A 21579-nucleotide genomic window follows, 5' to 3' on the forward strand; every position below is an offset into this window, starting at 1 on the left:
CAGAGAAATATTGTCTTTCCTCACAATTCTCATCCTTGTGACAATTTTTAAAAAAACATCAATGAAAATTGTGATACTCGGAACAAATAAAACCACCAGAATGGAAAAAAAGGAAATGTTTATTGACTTAAATTCAATGTAATAATAAAAAAAGGACAAACCACAGTACTGCCATGACGACCTCACCGAACCATACAATTACCTTTTATCTTCTCCACCTAACTTCCCTCACACTCATCATTGCGTATCAAATGAACATAGCGACTCAATATTTAAGTCTTGTCGGATTGTCTAAATTTTCTTATTTTTCCTACTTTGCTTGGTGATGATGACAACCATAGAATGCATTAGATCCAAAGCAGATGACCTATCACCCACCTTCCTCATTAATCTCACTCCTTTCCTCTTGCTAGTCCCTTCATCGGTAAACAAGAGATGCACAATAAATGGGAAAAAAAAGTGACAGACATTTTAGATATTCTCTACAATAGAAAATATTTTTGATGCACTGACCATGCTTGAGACCAGTCAAGCCTTGTTGCAAAACAATATTTTGTACTGTACATTGGTCAGACATTTTTTTTTTAACCTTTCTTTTGCAATTGACATTTCAAATTCTGGCATTTTCTCAGATAGCGGCCGGTATATGTTTTGATTTTCACGTTTATTACAAAACATGTTTTATTATAATAACTATATAGGATTATTGTATAACACCCCACCTCCTTTCCTATTATTATTATTTTGACACTATTTCGGACACATTGTTTTATTACAAAAAAAGTGTATTTCTGCATATGTAGAGACTTTACTATTAGAGAAAGCGTGGTTACCTGTAACCTGTAACCGAAATTGTACCTATAAATTAAAAATGAATATTAGCTATGTAATGATTTTTTATTTTTTTTAATCTACAGTATTTGCGTCTGAGTGCCTCAAGGTTTCTTGCTCAAGTAATTTGAAGGGATCCAGCCCTCAACATCTTCTCCTATGTTCTTGCAGAACCACCAGCCACTGCTGTTCTTCTCCAGGACCTCAAAGAGCGTCCCCACCTTGAAGGTGGATGACGGGTCGTCGCCATCGAAGTCCGCCACGGCCAGATATAGCTCATCCTTACTGGACTCCTTCAGCAAAGGTGGGAGCTTGTCTCTGGGCGGGCCGGGCTTGTCGCTCTTCACTTGGGGCTTTGGGGGATTTGCAATTTTGTTACCCTTGGATTCTTCTTTTTCTTTGCTTTGGATAGGTGGAGAAAAGCCCTTTGGTTTCGGGGGCGGGGGTCTGTTGAGTTGTGGTCCACTTTTAGGAGGATCTTGAGTGTCTTTTAAAGCCGATGTTGGGCTGGAAGGGGTTGTTTTCTTTGGAGGAGGAGGTCTTCTTGGACCTAAACCCGGGGGTCTCAGAGGGGGCTCTTTGTGGGGAGGGACTGCTGGTTTTGCAGAAGGTGGCGAGCTCTCGCGACTATGGCCGTTCACGTGTTTAGGGAGGAATTTCTGCTCGTCACAATTCTTGCCGTTATTAAGAGATGCGATGTGAAAGGGCGGTGCGCTCGGAAGGACTGCCGGGGCATTGTTGTGATGGTTGACCTCCCCTGGTTTTGAAGGCCTCAGCTTACTTCTCAGATTGGTGATGTCCACTTTGGTCTCTTCTGCCGGGTCCGGCTTCGCGGCCGGAACGGGTTTAGGTCGGATCACAGGCTTTGGCTTCATGAAGACCGCCGGAGAAGCCGCCTCTGGTTTCTCCTCCGTAACTTCGGCCTTGGGTTTGGGTGGCTGCTTGGGTACCGGCTTCAGGTTAAACTTCTTGACTTCTTTGGCAGAGACCTTGTGACCACATTCCAGACCCATTTCATTGCGAAGATGAAGCGCTTTGCTCTTGTCCTCTTTCTTTGGTTCTGGTGTTTTGTCTTGTTTGAACGGTGCCGCCTTTGGCATGATGACTCCGGGAGTTGGTGGTTTGGGGGGCAAAGGCTTGGCGTGATCTGGTCTGGCCGGTTTCTCTGCCACCTCCAAGTCCAAACTCTTATTGATGGACTCTCTTCGCGGGGGTAGGGCTGGTTTGTCATCAGGCGGGGCCACGGGGGCTGGAGGCAGTGGTCCGGAGAAGGCAGACTTGGTAGCACCGGACTTCCAGTCTCTAAGCTTGACTCTGGTACAGGATTCAGGGACTCCGGAGGGCTCATCCGGTAAAGGCTTCGACCAGCTATCATCTTTGGCCGGGGCATTTGAACCGCTGTCCTCCAATCGCAGCTTCTCCATCTCATTAGGTAGCGGCGCCAGGAAATTGGGCCGCAAAGCATTACTTGTCTTCTTGTACTTTTCAATAAACGTAGCCGGGGCCCAACCTTCTTGCTCATCTATTTGAATGTACCACCAGCCGCTGCCATTCTTCTCAATCACCTAGAAAAGAAGACATTTGAAATCTTTGTCACTTCGCTTCCATCAGGTGTGCTTCATTTACCTCCACTTTTACTCCAGCCTGGAAGCTAATCCCATCGGGGATGGTGGTCTGGAAGTCCGCTATTGTGTAGAACTCTTCCTCGACTTGCGGAGGACCGGGCGGCTTAGGAAGATTTGTACCACGTGGCTGTGAAAATGACAAGCGTGGTTGTGTTAACCCTGCGAGACCACCATTTGAGGATGGATGGTAAATCAAGTGCCTTACTATAGAAAGATCCCTGCGTGGAGGAGGTCTCTGTCTTAGTCCGAATTCTGTCGTCAAACAAAGAATCGGTCAATATCAATTAACGATGGAAAACGTTCAAATGAACCTACTTTTGTGATCGGAAAAGAACGAGAGTCTGTTTTCTTTCTGATTGCCGTCTCGGTTCTCACGGGTCGGCTGGCTTTGTTTGGAGAATCCGTCCAGGTCGTTGGTGCTGGCGTGTGTGGCGCCGCTCGCTGCCTGCTTCTGGCTTTGAATGTCAGTCTTCTTCAAGTAGGAAGCTGGGGCCCAGCCCTCGCGTCCCTGGTACCTGATTGGATGACAGATTATTGGTCTCACTGTGAAGATCTGCGTAATGTCGAAATAATAGATCATGATATTAATTACCTGATCTTCCACCAGCCCTCCAAATTTTTCTGAATGACCTCCACAATCATTCCTCTCTCCAAGTCGATCTCATCTTCGTCCCGTGCCGCATACGGATAAACCACAGAATATTTTTCCTCTGCAAAAGAAACAATAAAGACATTAATATAATGTGCCATCTTGGAATATTAATAGAAAACAAACAATCAAATTCATTCCGCAGCTACTGCTGTTTTAAGCTGTTTTGCTTAATTTTCTTTTTGTTTTGGATGTTCGAAATAAAGATATTTAAAAAAAAAAAAGAAATATGCCGTTTCTCTTCATAGCATTTACGAAAACATTTCTTTATCTTGGCAACTGTACAAGAACTTTACTGATATATGATAAATAATTCACTAAACAGAGTGTAAATGAGAAATAAACACTTGCAAAAACACACACAATGCATGCATATATATGGTCACTGGGCATGAGTGATTAGGTGCACATAGTATCAACATTGTTTTGCTTGTGGCCTTAATATAATGCCATGTTTAATATTGCAGTTGTCTTAGTATGTTTGAGAGCTATTGAAACTACTGTACAGTATTTTAGTCCGCGTTTGTGCTCGGGAATATCAGGTAAAAACAAAAACAAGTCTTTAAACGGCATGATTAAAACAGCCAAAATAATTGTTTCACAAAAAAGAATAGTCAGGTAAAAAGAAGGGCGGAGTCAAAAGACGCACAATGAGCCGCGCCCCCAATTGCAATCTGCAGCCAGGACGACTCCGGGCTTCAACACACCTTTAGCAAAAGTACGTCAACAACGGTGACTTTTCTCCTTTCATTGCGTTCACACGATTTAGCAAATTCGCGTTCCCCCAAAGCACGACTATATTCAAGGCTTAATTGAAAGCGGTTCCTCCACCACCTTAGAAACGCGTGCTGTTGCGAAATTGAACGAGCGATTGTTTGACAGACTCACAACAGGTGTGTGCGCCATGCACGCCCAAGTGGGGGATTTGAATGACATGCAGGAGAAAAACATGCCAGTACAAAAGAAAGTCTTTGCATAAGTACATTTTGGTGCAAAACATGCACTAATTAGTTCTTGCATTTAATGTTGGGTTGTTTTTGGACGGAAGCGTGGAACCGTGAGTGCAAAAAAATGTATGACTGGCAAAATCACTCGAGCGTATTTGCAAGGTACGTTTGCATGTATTAATAACATTTAAAATTCGTTTTGTTTTCTTTTAACCCTAGATATGTCTTAACTGGGTGATGAAACCATGCAGCCTGCATACAAGGACCTCGTTTTACGACGTCGGAAATGTAAGCCGAATTTGAAGGTAAGTTAGTCCACCATAGATCATTTTTGTACTTTAAATGCAAGGATGCCATTCACATGCACATGGCCTTCATACTACAGCACAAGCCAAGCATAGAGGTTGCATGCATCAACATTTAGGGGTAAAGAGGAGAAGAAAATGCGTGCGCTCAACCTTGCCCAAAGCCCGTGCTGAAAAGATCCCCTAAAGTTCGACGGCGGCCCACGTGCCTCGGCAAAGACCAGAATCTCCGAGGCGCTGACGTGGTAGCACGGTGAGGCAAGACAGGAATCAATGTTACACCTCAAGCCATCTGCGACTTCCAAATAAAAGCCAGGCTTGGATTCAGTCCCTAGATGCTTTCACATTATTGAAATGGTCTCCGAAAGATCTTAATTGTCGAAAGCGTCCGCTGAGAAGGCTTTGTTCATCCATTACCTTCTTCTCCTGGAATAGTGAACTCATCAGGGTCATCTTGGGCCTCCAGGCAGGTGGCAGGAACCCAGCCCTGGGCGTCCTCTGAACTCACGAACCACCAGCCTTGTGAAGGCATTCATGTTCAAAATGGGCCAGTAGGTCATAAAATTGAGTCAATCAGCCAGGGAAATTATTGAGGTTGATTAAAAACATAATAAGAAGGGGAACCTACCTGACTCGTTTTTCTCAATGACCTCCACCACCTGACCCACCCAGAGACTGATCTCGGAGCTTTCCTGCTTCTCGTAGTCTGTTACTGCTACAAACTGGTCCAAAAGGAGCGGGTCAGCTGAATTGCCGTCCCCTGTTAGAGTAAGGACAACGCATGCCAGCTCACATTTATTGTTTGCCTCTTTTTTTTTTTTTTTTTTTTCTTCAAGGCAAATAAATTCTCAATAATAAAGCAAAGCCTCCACTCAAATTATTAGTCATTAAATCTCATTAAGACTCTTAATGGGATATCAGCGTTCTGTCCATGAACTTTTATTACCTGTGCAATTTTCAGATAGTCACCTTGACGTGCTTTTGACTAACACTGTCCAAACTTCCACTCATGCAAGTAAAGTGAATTGACTTTTGGTGACATGCCAAGAATAATTGCAACAAGGTCAGAAGCACCAACAAATAAATGAGAAGAGGCTTAACTAGATTATGAAGAGTCACCCGAATGCAAAGCAGGCGAGGTAGCGGACGTGATTGGAGAGCTAGTGTGAGGGAACCCGACCATAAAGACCAATCGATGAGAATGAAGCTTAGAGGTTATCGAAGCGATACAGGGTTATGCAAATTATTAACCAGCACCATAAAAATACCGACACCGTGGAAAATATGAAGACAAAGTTCAGTCAATCACAGGCTTCAATCCAAATTCATCCAAATGACAGTACATGTGATTCAAATAATCGTAATGGGAAAGACCGACACTGCAAGCAGATCACTGAAGGTGCAGATGGATGGATAAACAGAACTCAATGGGCTGGCAAAAGTCAAGCACCCTAAATACGCCACCTCAGATTTGAATGCAGATCCTTCAGTGAGCAGCGGCAAGCAAAGCAAACACAAAACAATGTCAGATTAAACCTCAGCATAACACACAAACAAATGGAATAAATCATTTTGATGATGATTCTCCCATTTCCTCCGACAGAAGCCGAGGATGTTTTAACAACTGGAGGTGCCGATGAAGGTAAGATGTCCTTATTTGTAAACTACATTTGAAATATTGATGTCTTTACTGGCTGAGGGGAGGGGGAGAGGGTGGATGTGTTGGGGGAGGCCTCTAGCAACTTGCCGGGTCAACACACAGCACGACCAAGCATGACGGTCAGTGTCTTACTACCTCGCTTTAGGAAAGTGGTCGCTCTCTCCGCAAACCCTGATGGAAAGGAAAATGAACGGAGAAGAAAACTGAAAGGAAATGACATGGATGCAACTTAAGAGTGAACGGAGATATGAAAGTTGTTTTTTTTTTTAAGAAAATGAACATTTCAATCAATGCTGTTATTCCACCACTAGAGGGAATCACTGCCCCAACGCAACTAGTATGGTCACGGAGTGGTAATAAAAAATAATACCCACATAAAAAAATGATTCAATCATAAGTATTGATAAGTGACTCACCTGATTTCTTCTTTCCTGCTGGTTCCCTGATTAAAAAAACAACAGACAAAAATTACATGACTACAATGTGGAAATTGTTTTCAGGAAATACTATATTCAACATTATATCCAATTGTTTTTCATTTCTGCTATATAAATGCAATGAAGCATCAGCTGCTGTTGATACTGGCCAGATGAATGGAGCGTTGCCTCGAAAACAGGAAAGAATGTGGGAGTCAGCGCCCAACTTTTAACGCAATAGCACACTTATGATTTATCATCTTCCTTTTCCATTTTCTTCAATCACACTGCCTCTCTTTGCGCAACTCCTTTTGTTGTTTGCCTTAATCAACACGAATGTTATGGGGCTCGTGAAAGATTGTTTCGAGCAGCTCGGGTCGCAATAAATCCTTCATTGTGACTTATTCCACTGTAGAAGAAGAAAAAAGAAAAGAAAAGCTACCTACCCATGACAAGCAAGGTAATCTAATAATGGGGAATATTACAGAGCAGCTTGAGTGTATTGAATGTCGAGGCTTTTCATTTCTCGGGGAGGTGAAACACAGGTCAAGCAAATCTCATAACACAGCCGGGGATACGCAGAGTAATACCAATATTGATATAAAAGTAGCAGAGGCAATAAGAGTCGTCATAGAGGTGTGTGCAGAAATGGCAAAGGTTAGAGAGTCAAGACAAACCAAGGTTCCTCTCTCACCCGTCCCAACATATGCTTGTGAATTTGCATGAGGAGTTAGGAGCCATTTGTCCTTGGCGACCAACTACAGCCGTGTACTGAATACAAAAAGAAAATCTGTCCGAGTGCTGATGTGGCAGAGAGGGTCTGCTCTGCTCTGGCTGTCAGACGTCAAGATTGATAGCGTGGTGACTGATTGCATATTGGTATTCGGATGAGCACTCTTGTTATTGTATAAATTCTTCAACAAGTAATTGATGGATTATTATGAACGTCCCTTGTTGGTTTAAAGGTAAATCGAGACTCACTCCTTGGGTGGATCGAGGTCTTCGGGTCTGGTCTCGAAAAATACTCGGACTTCCTCGCACTGTGAGATGTAGACAGGCAGCTGGATGAGGGCCTGGAAGGACGCAAGATTGTTTTGCATTGTTACAAGAGCAAGTACAAGAAAAAAAAAGAGGCGCTTCACTTAGTAGGCGAGTGTTGTTTTATCATGTTTACAAATAATTTATTTTAGTATCCCACAATAACTTGTCATGTGACGTGTAAAATAACTTTTAATCAAAGACTCATGCTCCATCATTGGTCCCTGCTGGAGTCTATGGAAGCAACTCCTCATCCTTGTCACGGCCCTCTGCCCAGGATCACTCGCGGAAAACAAATTGACCCCGACAACTCGACCGCAGATGAAGACCAACGGGCATTTTTGTTCTTCATCTTATCTGCCTCTCTTCTTCCGCCCCCTACTTTTACCTTTGAAGCAAACCAATTAGAGTGGAGACAGACAGTCACCCTGAGTCTACCCTGCCCTAAACCAGGAGACGGAACATCTCTCGTCCTTGTGCCGGCTGTCATTTTTATTGGGAGTCAGACTACGCCCTCTTCTGCCGAAGCTGGCAGGCAAATACGAATACGATCCATCAAGCTCTCTGTGTTGGCCTCTACCTCGGCTTTTAATACTCTTAAGTGTTTCCCTTCTGTCCTTCGAGGGAGCACAGTCGCTATAACGGCAGGCTCGGCAACTATTGGATGAAAGCCAGATACCTAGACCAAGGTGCCCTTGTCCTGCGTGGCACTTAGCCTCGTCATATGAGGTTCCTCAAGCCAGTTTTTTTTTTCTGCAAAGTTATAAATAGACAGCAATGTTTGCTGATTCATAGCGTAGACAACATCGCTCATTCATTATGCCCGCTCCCGAGCTGAATGGTTGATTTAGTCGAGAGCCATGCAAAAACGTCTGCCCCTGCGACCGAGAGGTCAAAGTGCACTGGGTGTCATCTGCTTGGATTTATGCCAGACGGTGGCCCGTCCTCTTATTAGCGTGCTCCTCGGGGACGAGACGGCAGAGCAGCAAGCGTACATTACCGCAAATGGACTTTATGGGCGGCATTAAGATAATTGTGCGTTTGTGTTTGTGCGTGGGTGTTTACAAAATGAGTGCATTACTTCTGCCAAGCATAGAGTAGAACGTTTATGTTGTCTGCATACAAATAAAAATGGTCCCTCTCATTAAAAAAAAAAAAAAAACACATCTTGACCAAACAATACTATACTAAATTTGAGGGTTGTGAATTATTGCATCATCATGGTGCTTTCCGTTTAAGCTTAATTTGGAACTCACACGGTATCAAGCAGTGTGTGGCTGAGGTTGTGTCATCCAAACGCAGCAGTTTCGATGTTGATGCTTGCCCCCTCGCCCCCCCCTCCGAATTTCATGTCTTGAATTAAAAACATAAAAATACCAAACCAGGGGAATTCCATATGAGTCAGGCTAAAGCCTCAGCTGACTCAGCTCTTCTCCAACATCAACACAAAGTTCCAGTTTATCAACAAAACCGGATGAAAATATTTTGGAATTGTCAGATTCGGATATGTTATCTGCTCAAACTGTCCTGACTGAAGTATTTGAGCCACAGCGGTAAAAAAAAAGAGAACAAAACTCTCCCAAGGCAAGATGGCACATTTACTGTGTATACTTAAGTCGAAGCTCATTTTCAAAACATCCTCCATGTTCTGTCCTCAGAGAGGAAAAAGGAGGGGCAATAGTTTAAGCAAATGTAAGAAAAGCACCACTTTTGCTGACAAGAACCAGCTCAGCACCACCAAAATTTGCCCTTAGGGTGTGGCTCCCTGTTGAGAGACGGACAAAACTAGAGTCTGTATATACCTTTCGAGATGTAGAAAATCTTCCCCGAATCAGGAATCTGCCTCTTGTAAATCTCAAAGGCAGCAGTGAGCTCAATGTTTTTTTGCTCAAAAAGAAAGCAGCAATTAGACACGAGCTATTGGCACGTTTATGACCGCAGTTCCGCTACAGTGGAGCCTAAGCAAGTGCTCCACTCCATTTTGTGAGGCGATTCATCTCTGCTAAATGTCACAAAATGGCTTGTGTACAGCACAAGCAAGTTTAGGAATGAGCGATTCTCCGTTTGCTGTCAAGCGAGGAGTGTCAAGTCTGTCTCGGGACCTCATCTAGGGAGTTAAGCAAAGGACAGATGTTGCACGTCTGTAACGTAACATTATTTGTGAGGCTTGACATGATATACGGAGTTCTTAGATGCTGAGGAATTTGTGGCTGGCTTATCAATATATCGCTGTCGAAAATCAAGAAAAATAGGTCACAAAACAAGCCTGAACGTGTCCATGGACTCACCCTGCAGTACTCATTGATGGGCCTTAGTCTTTTCATTGCCACATCTCTGATATGACTCCTCCGGAACAGGATCTTCCCTGAAGCAAAGAAAGAAAGATATTTAAAGTCAGGGATTCGAAATGATTTTTGAAAACGATTTGCCAGCACAAATGATGTTGTCATAACTCGGCTCTTATCGCCCTGTAGTGCTAACTACAGGTACTGGCAAGCTCGACGGTTCAAAATAGTCCACTTGAATAAAGAAAAAAAAAAAAAAACTGCTTGAAGTACTTTTGTTACATGACACAAGACGTCAGTCCTGGAAAAGGATCTTGAGAGCCGAGACCACGATTCTGAGCTTATTGGGGATACAAAGAACTGTCAGCTGTAGTCCAAAGCAAAACATTTTTGAACCAGTTCTGGACCAATCAAACAGGATGAAAGACAAATGTAAATGAGGAGAACTGGATTGCTGAGTGGATAGAAAAAAAATCGCAGGCTCACTTGCACATTTTTCAGAGCCACCAAGTATGTTTCATCAAACCACAGGAGACAAATTGTAAAAGTGCCTTTTTTGGGCACTTGGATGACCATATGTTGAACCAGTCAAGGTCACTAAAGAGAATCATCCTTCTGGCCAGCCCCCCCCCTCATTATTTTTTTTTTTACTATCTCCTCCTACACTGAAAGAGTACTTGGCAACTTTCCAAAAGGAGTCAATGAAGCTGTAGTCACTCAACATTGGCCACTCTGTGATGAATTTTGTGAGAAGACATTCAGGAAGCAGACACTCTTAAACCTTCTGAGACAGGAGTGACTGAGGTGAGACTAAAATGCTTGTTTCTGTTGGACAGCTTCCCACAAACCTCTTTTTTTGAAGAGGCAATACAGTCATTTCACTTTTCTGGTTGTAGATGCAGGATACTTCTACCGATATATTTATTTTGTGAGCCTGCCTAGTATGATTACGGCTGTGTTGTGTCTCCTCCTTACTCTTCTCCCACTAAGTCAGACTTCATTAAACAGGCTGTGTTTTTGTGCGTGTATCTCCTCAATGAGTTCCAGACCTGCGTGGCCTCAAAGAAATCCTACCCCAAGCCTGGTAGGGGAGCTTTGGGTGGGGTGAGGCATTATTTTTTTTTTCCCTCCCCCAAAAATTTGCTTGAGATCTCTTGTGCTTAATCAAAGAATAATGAACTACGTACTTGAATGATTAGTTGGCGTCGTAAAAGCATCATTTTGGCAAGGCAGAGTTTGTGACTCACAAAATATCAAACCTTGCGCACTTACCCGGTAGAAACGGGATGATCCTTCGCTTGGGGTCCTTCTGACCTCCTTCCACTGGAAATTTATCCAACAGCTCCATCTGAAACATGGCAACATATCATTAAAATCATCCAAATCGTGTAAATATCACATTGACTGCATGCAATGGAATGGCTCAAATCAGCACTTTCTGCAAGATCTGCCAATGTTTAGTATGCACTGAGCAGATGCCCCCCCCCCCCCCCCCTTGGTTACTCATATGCTGCTGCAGTTAAGACCACGAAGAGAGTACAACATGTCTGTTTTGGTCACTATAAAAGTGAAAACACACAAATGCACATTTAGGTGAAAACAGCTGAGTAAATTCTCACACTACATTGATAACAGCATTGTCATCTGTTATTTACAGGTGCTAGCCTTCAATTTGTGTGTAGAGGAATTGCTGAATCATCATTCTTAGGCCGTGTTGGCAAGCAGTGAGTACGACTGGAAACTGATCAAAGTGAAACGTGCATGTTTGGCAGCTGAAGAATCAAATGACACCTGGCCAGAGTGAATGATTAACTCCATTTTAATTCTGAGTATGTTTTGATCCTGTAGCTGTTGAAGGGAACCAGATGAGACACTTTTGAGAAACTATTATCTTCAAAAAATATCTGTGTCAAAAGATCGAGAGGTTACTAGCAATTTGTATTACTATTCATCTGTTGAACAGTTTTTACTAGTCTCTGATTTCAAAACTAGTCATTTTGTTGTGTGGACTATACCGAATATATTATGAGACATGGCAATCATTTGTTTGTTTCTACTTTAATAAGCACTTTGGAGATAACGGACAGTGTCAATGGTCCAGAAAACAACAACTAGCCTTCTGTGAGAGGCGCAGACTAATATATGCCCGCTCAAATGTTATTTTTCTGAACAGCAACGTGAAAGGGGATAAACACAGGGGAACCAGTACACATTTATTGTAACCACTCCCATGTGTGAATGCGGACACACCCAACCGGCCGGCCACTCTGCCTCTAGTCTAAACCATGCAGCTCCTCTGTAATCAGAGCCACTCAGACAAGAAAGGCCATCCGCTGGGAGCTATGAGTCTCTCTCAAATGCCACTGGCATCAAGCCTCCTATGTCAAATATTCAACGTTGTATAAGAAGGGCTATGAGTGGAGAATGTCGAGTGCACTTGGCCTCAACTTGAAATAATTGGCTCCAGCCCATCTACTTGAAGTTTTCCCTCCTTCAGTTACACAGATAATCTGCTAAATTTTCTTTCCTCCAACTTGCGCACAATCGCTGTATTAAAATTATATCCAGTTTTGTCCTTCAGCTAATTGTAACCTGAATTATGAGGACATTCAAAAATGGATGCTTTTCTAAAACATTACATATTCTACCTGTTAATTAGTTTATGATAATTATTGCTGATTCAGAGACCTAAACCTCCACCAGGCTGTAATTTGTCTGGTTCATATCCGGTTTACTCACATCGGCCCACAAATAAAAAATTTGGAGAGCCGGCAGACTCCTGTTAATCAAGCGCAACAATGGCTGCTCTCTTTGCAGTTTCTGAGCCTGAAGATGCTTGCACTCGGTCAACTCCATATGGAATTTTTCTGAGGTCATTTACATGGTTACAAAACGGACAGAATCATTTTGGAAAAGTCTCGTCCGGAATATATTCAGGTCATTATTAACATCGATATTAAAAGACCACCTTCAACAGTTTAAGGAGACATATGGCAAAGTGGTTAACATGTTAATGAATCACAGTGTAAAATCTTCCCTATGAGCACCCCCCCCCCCCCCCCCATCGCTCAAATAAAACCTGCTCCCCCATTAAGAGTTTTTTTGATACTCGATTACTGCACATGGAAAATATGTGACAGCTGTGCAACACTTAAGAAGCAAGAACCAATGCGTTGGATTATTATTATTTTTTTCCCACTTGCTTTTAAGTGTCTCCAAAAAGGGACTGCGGACACGTGTGCGGCATGGAAAACTGATCTTAGTGACCTGAATAGAATGGTTTTTTTTTTTAATTTTTTTATTTGAAAACCCACAAGGATGACCCCGTTGCAGAAACATTTCCATCCTCCATTAAGAAAGCCGTCTATTTCTGTTTAAGGTTTAGATCTGAGGTTTTATGTTGAAACACTCAGTGTATAAGATGAAGAATCAATGCATGAAAAAATGAAATGTATGGCGAAACACATCCATCCCATTGTTAACTACTCATGCTGCTTGGGCCAGCTGTGTTGACGCAAAGTGGTGACTAACACTTCCTGTTTGGCCTTGAGGTGCCAGCACGTGTTTCCTTAGAATATATATATACACACACGCACGCACGCACGTCATCTTCTCTGTGTTGCCTTTAGTGTTCATCCAGCATGTGAGTGCTTGCAGCGATGACCAAAGTGACCGTAAAGTGTCAGGATATGATCGCAAAGAGCCTGACGGGAAATTAAAAGCGGGCAATAAGAGGAGACGAATGACTGTGTTCCGCATCATTAGGCTGCATGAGAGGACGCCTGATGATGTCATCACTACTCCCCAGTGGAGTGCAATAAGATCATTGGCTGCAATACTATCTATCGAATAAGAGCCAATACAGACAAGCTGACATATTTTCATGATTTAGCCTAAAGCTATTGATTTAGCTGCTTCATCCAAATAGACAGCCACAAATCCTCTGGATGCTAATTGTACAAATACTACAACACTGGTGTTATGAACATTTCAGAAAATTTGCAATTCAAAAGAATGACATGATTGATATCTACCTCAACATTTCAAATGAAGCTAGTATGGGAGCCCTGTAGCAGCTCATGTTTCTGATGGATCCTAATCAAGTGAAAAGCCTTGTAATGCAATTAGGGTTCGTCATGTATTGTGTTTCTCTGCGAGCAAATCTACGAGCTCAGAAAGAGGAAGGGAAACAAACTGGTATGCTAATTCCGTCTTTGCACAACACTCGCACTACTGGCATGACTTTTGCCGATGATTCAGACATTTCTGTGGTCATCACACATCCATCCCAGCACTCCTTTAACTAGACCGGGCCCTTTTCTGTCTCCTATGAGGGCGGGGATGAGAGAGCATTACAAATATGGTCTTTCCTGGCGAAGAAGTGCTTATTTTTCACGTGAAACTGAATTAGAATGTAAATGCCTAAACCCAATAATGAGATTCTCACTCACCTGCAGGTCGAAGAACTTGCTGTAGCGTCTGTAAATGAGTTCGGTGCTGCCATCGGTCCAGGAAACTTTGATGATGTAAACCTAGGAGAAAAGAAAACATTATTTGCAAATTTCTCCATTTTTTTTCCCCCTCTGGTGTGATAATATCGAGCTATTACATGTTGTCGTCTCCGGTTCGTGTACACCGCTTCCTGTTAAAGACGGAAGTCATTATCTGGCCAGGATACTGTAGCCCAGACTCCCACCATGGTTGAGCAAAAGCAATTTATGTTTGTTTCTCCAGACACTTAGTAGGCCACCTCGACATTTTTTATTTTTATTTTACACTAATAAACCAGACAAAGGTCAGAACAGATACTCCACCAGCTCTAAACAAGAAGCCATTTGTGAAAGACAGTTGCAGGCCTGACTAAATGATAACATCACTTTCTGAAAACAAGCCATTTCATGCAAACTAAACTCGTATACTGATGACCAAAGTGTGACGCTTGACCCGGTTCTTTATTATCCTCCCTAAAGGATCGCAGTGGCTGGAAACTCCCTGGTGATGACTGCTGGCCTCCCTCCCAGATGTTCCCTTTCAAGGATAACTGGAGACAAAGATGACACTGGAAAGACCAGGTAAATAACCGTACAGAATTTTAAATTGGTTTGATGCAGTCAAAATATGTAAGCATGAACAGAAACAAATTGACAAGCTGATATGTATCAAGGTGTACAGTCAGCAAATTTGCTGCTGAGAAAATCTGTTCAATTTGCTCTGCAAACAAACATACGATCACGCACCAGGGCCTCGGAACTAACCCCTGCCGCATCTTTTGGCAGCCTGGCGCTTGGCCTGCTGCTCACATGATGTCATCCATGTGCACTTTGGCAGGCAACAGCCTCTATGACCTCCTCGCTCACTTAACACTGAATGATGGAGGCTCTATTGTCCAGCGCTAAGAAATGAGCCTTTGTCTTGTTCACATTCTTTAGTCCCACACAAACACGGCAATAGAAAAAAAAAAAATTCCAATCTTTCTTAAAATCACAGTAATAAAGAAATAAGCATCAACAGTAAGACAAAGATATAATTTGACGAAAAAGCTCCGCCTGTACCTTTAATAATTTTTTAAGCTGATGCCAATTTGAGCCTGGAACGGATTGAATCACTTGACATGATTTCCTATGGAATCATTATTTTGAAAATATTCCCAACCTGGTTTTGGCCGAGCAGTGGCTGGCAGGGCCGCCTTTCCAGTAGCCAAAAAAAGAAACGGCACAGTGGAATTGTAGTTAGCAGGAGCTTAGTCGAGAGGTTCTGGGTTTGCATCGTGGCTTGGGCCTTCTTCATGTGTGGAGGTTGCATGGTCATCCTTGTATTTTCCTCTATAGAGGTTATTATAACAGTGCTATATGAAAAATTCCTGACTCAATATAAAGTCACTTGTACATTTGAGTGTGTGAAATACACATACTGGCCACAGTATTAGGTACACTCATGATCGATAGTCATTTTTATGATTATGTTTATAACTGAATAGCACGCCATCTTTGCAAGATCTTTTGCTAATATTTCCATCTATGTAATATTTCCATTTTGGAGTGCCTGGAAATTGAGTGAAATGTGGAATGTAGTCCTGTACACTTTTTATATTCCCCCCATGTGATTCCCAGATGCAGTGAAATGGGGGGGGGGGGGGGGGGGGGGGGGTCATGCAGATGTCCGTTCCAGTGCAACTCTTTAACTTATCACATCATTTTGAACTTGTAACGCATTCTTTTTATAACTAAGTGTATTAACACCCATATAAGCGTTGTTATCACTTTCCACACTGTCGGGAAGCAACTAAACGAAAGTGCGTTCCTTTAAAGCAAAGTCCCGTTAGAAATCTGGCATCTGGCAGATAGCGGTAATATGATCCTCTCTTTGTTTTTACTTTAGTCAACAGAAAAGGAGGAGGAAAAAAGGTGGGGAAAGCTGCAGAACAACATTTAGTTTCACAATTGAACTACCAACGGGCTGTTTTAGTCAACTAATAGCAGTCTTACATAATGTTTGCTGGGGTTTCTCCGTTTTTGAACATCTTGCACGGTCACTTCTTGCACGGTCCTCCTTGGCATGATGTCCTCCTCTGTATTTCGCCTCCAAGATCAATCTGACGGGCTTTCAATAAGTGAGCGATGAATAAAGTTTGCACCGTGACGGTTCTTAGTCATCCGCGTCTCCCAGATGCGCACCTTGAAATGGTCTTTTTTTTTTTTTTTTTTCTTCCTCCTGTAGGTCGCCCTATTTCCAATCCCACGTTACGCTATCCGGGAAAAAGTTGCAGACTTCCTAGTTTGCGCGTCTCCCCCTTCTGTCTTTCTTTCTTTTCTCTCTCTCTTTCACGAGCGCTAAGCACACTCCCAGCCTATCCCAGCTCGCCCACTTCAGCTCAAAGTGGGACGGTCCAGTAGAAGGGAGAAGAAAAAAAAAGAAACAAATGCTTCGAATACGAACCTCCTCCCCCCAGGATAGGACCATGAGGACATCTTGGTGCGCTCTTTACTGTCAAACTGATTTGGCGCAGAATAGAAAAACTAGAGAGCACCAATGACGTCACTGGAAACGGTCGCAAAATTATCATCTACCATCATTTTATCATCTATGTATCATCTATTTATCTATCATCTGTTTATCTGTCATCATCCGTCTCATCTATTCATTATTTTAATCTCTCATTTCTGTCATCTATTTATCAATTCAACTATTTATTTATCCATTTATCTATTGCGGCTATTCGTGACGCGTGTTTGGTGACTTGTTGTAAAACAGCACCATCTTCTGACCGGTTTAGTTCATTACATTGGTACTGTACATGTGGCACTTAACCCAATTCAGCTGATGACGCGTTCAAGGTTGCAAAGGAAAGTAAAAATATGTTTTTGGAAGCCATCAAAATGAAAAACATTACAATACTTAATATAAGCAGTTGAGAATGTGGAATAGTGATACCCAAGGTCGGATTCAGTCTTGAAAATGGAATTATTTCATCTCAAATCTGAAAATCGGATGTATTGCAAACTTTTAATGCACAATATACCATCATGACCACTAGCATGGTCATCAGTCACAGATCAACTGCATGACAAAATGAAAATGAAAAAGCTGGATGATACTGCTCCTGCATTTATCTCGAGTATTTTTAGAAAATAGCATAAAGAAACTGTAAGTGGACAGTCAAATGAAGGGTGAAGGGTCAGTGCCGTCACACATCTGCAGCTTCAGGTGCGAGGTGATGCCGGCTAAACGCTCCTGCAAGGGCAGCACATAACCCAGCGGGTCCCCCGAGGCCACCGTGCCAGTGTAACGCAAAGGTCGAATGTTAAAGATCTTTACACAGTGCTCTGGGTGGGAGAGAGAGAGAGAGACATAAAGACACCCTTGGATTCATTTGAATAAATCGAATGCTGAAAATCTTTGCTGTATAGAGGAGTGGCTTTGCTCCAATAGGCATGTTTTTACAATGTCCGTGGAAGCCAAAGAGAAATATTAGTTTTCCGCTATACCCCCACGCTGGGGAAATAACAGCACATATTGACCTGATGTTTTATAATCCCAAATTGAACCTCAAAATGCCATCGGAGAGCTCCGGAGTTACCTCAAGCCCATCACCTGCGCCTGCTAATGGTGCATTTTTGGCATTAATGCGCGTGTCAGGACGAGGTAATGCCTCTTCTGTGATGTTTAATCATGTCTTGGCTTTAGTGAAAGATGAAAGGAGCTGGACTGCACATACAGGCTTTTCTGATAATGCTGCTCAATTAGGGGCCAAGGTACTAATGATGTTCTCTCAGGATGCTCTCAAGATACCCCCACGCAGACATGCGAACACGTATTTGCTTGCGTGCATCTCTGGCTGGGATTTCCATTTGGCTTGTGATGATGATGATTTTTTTTTTTTTTTTACACATGAAGAGGGGTCCTTGGTGTTAAAGGTAACCAGGAGTTCAGTGGAATCTTACTTTAATCTCTTTAATCTCTAAACCTCCTTCCCACGGTTTCACCATAATACCAGAGGCAGCACCTTTGGTCGTAAAAATGACATTAGCCCACCAAATCGTTCCCACAGCTCTTGTCAAAAGTAAAAAAAAAACAAAAAACATAATATTAAGTCACTCTTACTGTCATTGGCAAGTTTGACGCCATCATACTGGAAACCAGCTGCATCTTTCTGACTCACTGGGCCAGCCAGAGAGCCTGAGAATGGAGCGCTGACTGCACCGTAGTCAGCACACACCAAGTCCACTGTGCTGTTTAGACCTCTGTAAGAGGAAGGGAGGGTTAGAAAAAAAAAAAAGGCACGACAAGGAAGTATCAGTAATATCTTAAAACCGAGTTTGTCACAGAAGGCCAAATTGCGTAACACAACCTAAAAGTGTTTTTATTGGGTCTCTGGGTGGCTTGTTAAGTTCAAAGTTTTATTCGGTTTGATGATTTTCGCAACGTCAGTCTTATGCCCCAGGTACTCGGAGCCCACTCACCCAGACCTTGGAGATGCGCCAGTTATCCATTACAAAATACTGCGTGTCCAAAGATACACCGCAATTGCTTTTTCACTTCCTGCGATATGGCGCTCTCGTCTCGACAAAGTAGCTCATAACTCTCAGATCGCAGAGCGAGCGAGCGAGCGAGAGACGCCTTAGGGTACTTTTCCAAAGGTGATCACTCTGGAAATTCAGTATGAACATTTTTTTTGAGAGCTGAGCAAATCACCCGACGGAGTCGAAAGCTCCACAACCGTGCATGTCGCAGGTCCTCACTCTGTTGTTATAGTGACCGCTGCATAGGACACTCCAAGCTCCAACTATGGAGAAGATAATGTGTAAGTGAAGGAGGAAAAACCTGAAGACGCTATCCACCCTTTACCTGGCATACAACACAGCCTCGTTCCTGAACATTTGTCTCTCAGGTATCGACCTTGGCAGACGAATCGCTCGAGCTGGCAGATGCCTCCCAATCTGGTGCACTCGTCATTTGTTCTTCTGCTTCCTGCCTTTTTGACCTTCCTTCTTCGGGTGACGGCTTCAGGTCTCCTGTCGTCTGTTTCCGCGTCATTTCTCATCACCTTAATGGCACTGTCAGCCTTTTTCCCAGGGCCTTGAATGATTCGACTTTTCCTCTTGTCGTGTCCTGAAGCGCACAGGACATCTGGAGATATGAAAGACAAAGTTAGAATTATTCGGATTAGTAAGGAAGGCACCTTTTAAAATGACTTGGCTGGGGATTTCATTGGTATCAACTTTTGGGGAAATGAACACAACCTCCCTGATAAGAACAGAGTCAGGGTTAAATTACTATTCTTTAAAGCCGCCCGACGCGAATGATCAATATCTGAGGCAGAGTTGCAGATTGCTTTACAATGTTATCAAAGGGAAGTGAATTGAACATTTTGCGGACACTCGCAAATGGCTTTTGGCGAAACACAGGTCTTACTCTGCTGATGGAATCACATTTTCCTTTCTACTTTCTCGTCTTGCACTTGTTGAAGAACCGCATCCACGCGGACGAAGCAATTCAGTTAGTATTCATAGAGTGTCTTCAGTCTGACATATACTAATTACCCGGCTCAGACACGCGCCTTTGCTCTTCATTAACTCCATTAACCCCCAGCGCCACAGAAGATATTTCAATGACGCTAGCCTGTATATAAAAAAAAAAAAAAAAAAACTGCTCGCGGTGTTCTGTGATTGAACAAAGCCGCTTATCTCCGCAAGACTTTTAAATGGCTGCCGGCCAGTCGGAAGATGGCTGGTTGCGGCGTGGCCAAGCAATTTTCAACCTGTACGTGGACTGAAATGAGAAAGAGCAGCGTTTTGGATCAAAAGTCTTGTTGGGCTTCTGGTACTGAATCATGATTCGGGAGGTGGATGCTGCCGCATGTGATGCTTTCTTGGATAGCGGTCGGCTTCTTAATCGATACAGGGCAGGTCGAGGTGCTTTAATTATGGATGTATTGCAGGGCATTGTGAATAAATCAATACTTTTAACTTTGGGGGAATAGTTTGGTTGCCACGGGGACAGATGATGCTGTTTTTCTGTCCTTCTGAAGTCGATGTGATATGTAACACAGAGCAGTGTTTTCAGAACATTTTTATTTTTTTAGCACAAGCTATCGCTTGTCATTGTAGTTGTTGTGATTGAGCCCAGTGAACTGAACCAAGCAACAAGTGGGCGGGTTGAGTTTAATTGAGGAGTTCCCTTTAAAGTAGCATAATGGCGCTAACTCCAGAATGCTAAATATGCATTGTAATACAGTTAACATTTCACAGTTTAGGAGGATAATTGACTGGCAGGCTCTTGAACTCCATCCGACACTTTGCGCAATGCCGCTGCTGGGCTGAATTGTGTCCAGAGTGTGGCATGACTCATTTCATCTCTCAACAAGTCTCATTTTCATGTCACTCTGCAGACCTTGGGAGTCAGCGTTTGCCTTAAGCTTTGCAGTTAGATGCAATGATTTAATGAGATGCAACGATTTAATGATGCATTAAGCATTCAATCATGCTTTAAATGTCTCCCCTACTGGCATTCTAGCAAAATGACCCAAATTCCCCCAAGGTTTGTCTTTACATGTGTCTTAATAAAGCTTCGCTCATGGTGACCTCTGTGGGCAAACGTTTTTTTTTCCTATTAATTATTCTTCTGACAGAAATTATTCATGGCCACTGTGTTGCATGCGGACTTGACACGTGTGTCTGCTCAACTTGATTTCAGCATTATGATGCAGATGATAAGATGCCCACATAGTGTGTGCACTTTATATATATATAATACATATGACTTACAACATATCAGGAAAGTAGTCACAGTGAATTGTAGTCCAAGCAGCATTGCATTGCCGGGTAAAACAAATCTGTTGCACAGACAATAACAACAAAATGATTGTGCCGATTACATTCAAAGTAAAAAGCATCGTTTCATCTCGTCAATTTTCAATTCTGATAAATTTCAATTACAAGTGAGATAAAATGGGCTTATACTTACCTGTGCTACTGAGAAGTTGCAGTGTCGCAATAGGAGTGGGTCAAAACACAAGGGAGGAACTGTTTAAAAAAAAACAACCTGGAGACATTCCCCCATGTCAATATTGATATTGGCTCGTGGTAAAGGCACATATTTAGTTGCTTGAAAAAAAAGGTCTGTTTATTGAGTTTTTGCCGCTTTACTGAAAACGACGCCGAGCTTGCAGTCAAAGTGTAAAATTCAAACGGGCTCTTGTATTTACTGTGGAATGAGTTACAACCATCTGAGGCTATTTTTCTTATAAAATAATGCTTTGACACATTATCGTAATGGGATATATTGGCTGTAAAAGCTTGTATTTCAAAACAACGTATTGTGAGA

The 21579-nt window shown here is 42.7% G+C and overlaps 3 protein-coding genes across 12 annotated transcripts in view; 1 reads left to right on the forward strand and 2 right to left on the reverse strand.

Annotated features, from left to right (window-relative positions):
• Nucleotides 1–101: 101 nt before the first annotated feature.
• sh3pxd2b (SH3 and PX domains 2B) lies at nucleotides 102–16625 on the reverse strand. 3 transcript variants are annotated; one of them, XM_085935500.1, is made up of 15 exons: nucleotides 16242–16625; nucleotides 14208–14288; nucleotides 11029–11104; nucleotides 9760–9836; nucleotides 7415–7506; nucleotides 6434–6459; nucleotides 6153–6188; nucleotides 4986–5117; nucleotides 4775–4876; nucleotides 4511–4594; nucleotides 3049–3166; nucleotides 2772–2971; nucleotides 2662–2708; nucleotides 2458–2583; nucleotides 102–2396 (listed from the first exon to the last, which is right to left on the reverse strand). In XM_085935500.1, exons 1-15 carry the CDS (start codon nucleotides 16311–16313, stop codon nucleotides 936–938), a joined length of 2730 nt encoding a protein of 909 aa, XP_085791626.1. In that variant the 5' UTR covers nucleotides 16314–16625; the 3' UTR covers nucleotides 102–935. The 3 variants fall into 3 exon arrangements, with proteins under 3 accessions (XP_085791626.1, XP_085791624.1, XP_085791625.1); XM_085935498.1 differs by lacking the exon at nucleotides 4511–4594; XM_085935499.1 differs by lacking the exons at nucleotides 4511–4594; nucleotides 6153–6188.
• The window catches only part of LOC147042903 (uncharacterized), a 53910-nt gene continuing 36051 nt past the window's right edge, over nucleotides 3721–21579 (forward strand). Inside the window, exons 1-4 of one of the 8 annotated variants that reach the window (XR_015068623.1) lie at nucleotides 3721–3823; nucleotides 4272–4357; nucleotides 5961–5999; nucleotides 6163–6470. The gene's annotated coding sequence lies outside the window, so the exon portion shown is untranslated. The other 7 variants (XR_015068625.1, XR_015068624.1, XM_085935514.1 and 4 more) reach the window with 7 other exon arrangements.
• On the reverse strand, nucleotides 17413–21066 carry LOC147042904 (leukocyte cell-derived chemotaxin-2). Its single transcript, XM_085936661.1, has 5 exons — nucleotides 21021–21066; nucleotides 19102–19383; nucleotides 18949–19039; nucleotides 18358–18497; nucleotides 17413–17579 (listed from the first exon to the last, which is right to left on the reverse strand). The coding sequence occupies exons 1-5, from the start codon at nucleotides 21064–21066 to the stop codon at nucleotides 17413–17415; spliced, it is 726 nt and encodes a 241-aa protein (XP_085792787.1).

The sequence above is a fragment of the Syngnathus leptorhynchus genome, chromosome 17, assembly GCF_054491065.1.
Source record: "Syngnathus leptorhynchus isolate UIUO chromosome 17, UIUO_Slep, whole genome shotgun sequence".
Lineage (NCBI taxonomy): Eukaryota > Metazoa > Chordata > Actinopteri > Syngnathiformes > Syngnathidae > Syngnathus > Syngnathus leptorhynchus.

Coding starts and splice junctions, on each gene's coding strand:
- sh3pxd2b (XM_085935500.1), bottom strand. CDS start 16,313: ATGCCAAGGAGGACCGTGCAAGAAGTGACCGTGCAAGATGTTCAAAAA. Junction 7,507..9,759: donor CCATCAATGAGTACTGCAGG/GTGAGTCCATGG, acceptor GCGTCCTTCCAG/GCCCTCATCCAGCTGCCTGT. Junction 2,397..2,457: donor AGGCTGGAGTAAAAGTGGAG/GTAAATGAAGCA, acceptor CTTCTTTTCTAG/GTGATTGAGAAGAATGGCAG.
- LOC147042904 (XM_085936661.1), bottom strand. CDS start 21,066: ATGCTGCTTGGACTACAATTCACTGTGACTACTTTCCTGATATGTT. Junction 19,384..21,020: donor GACTACTTTCCTGATATGTT/GTAAGTCATATG, acceptor TCATATCTCCAG/ATGTCCTGTGCGCTTCAGGA. Junction 18,498..18,948: donor GGAGCTTTCGACTCCGTCGG/GTGATTTGCTCA, acceptor TTCCTCTTACAG/AGGTCTAAACAGCACAGTGG.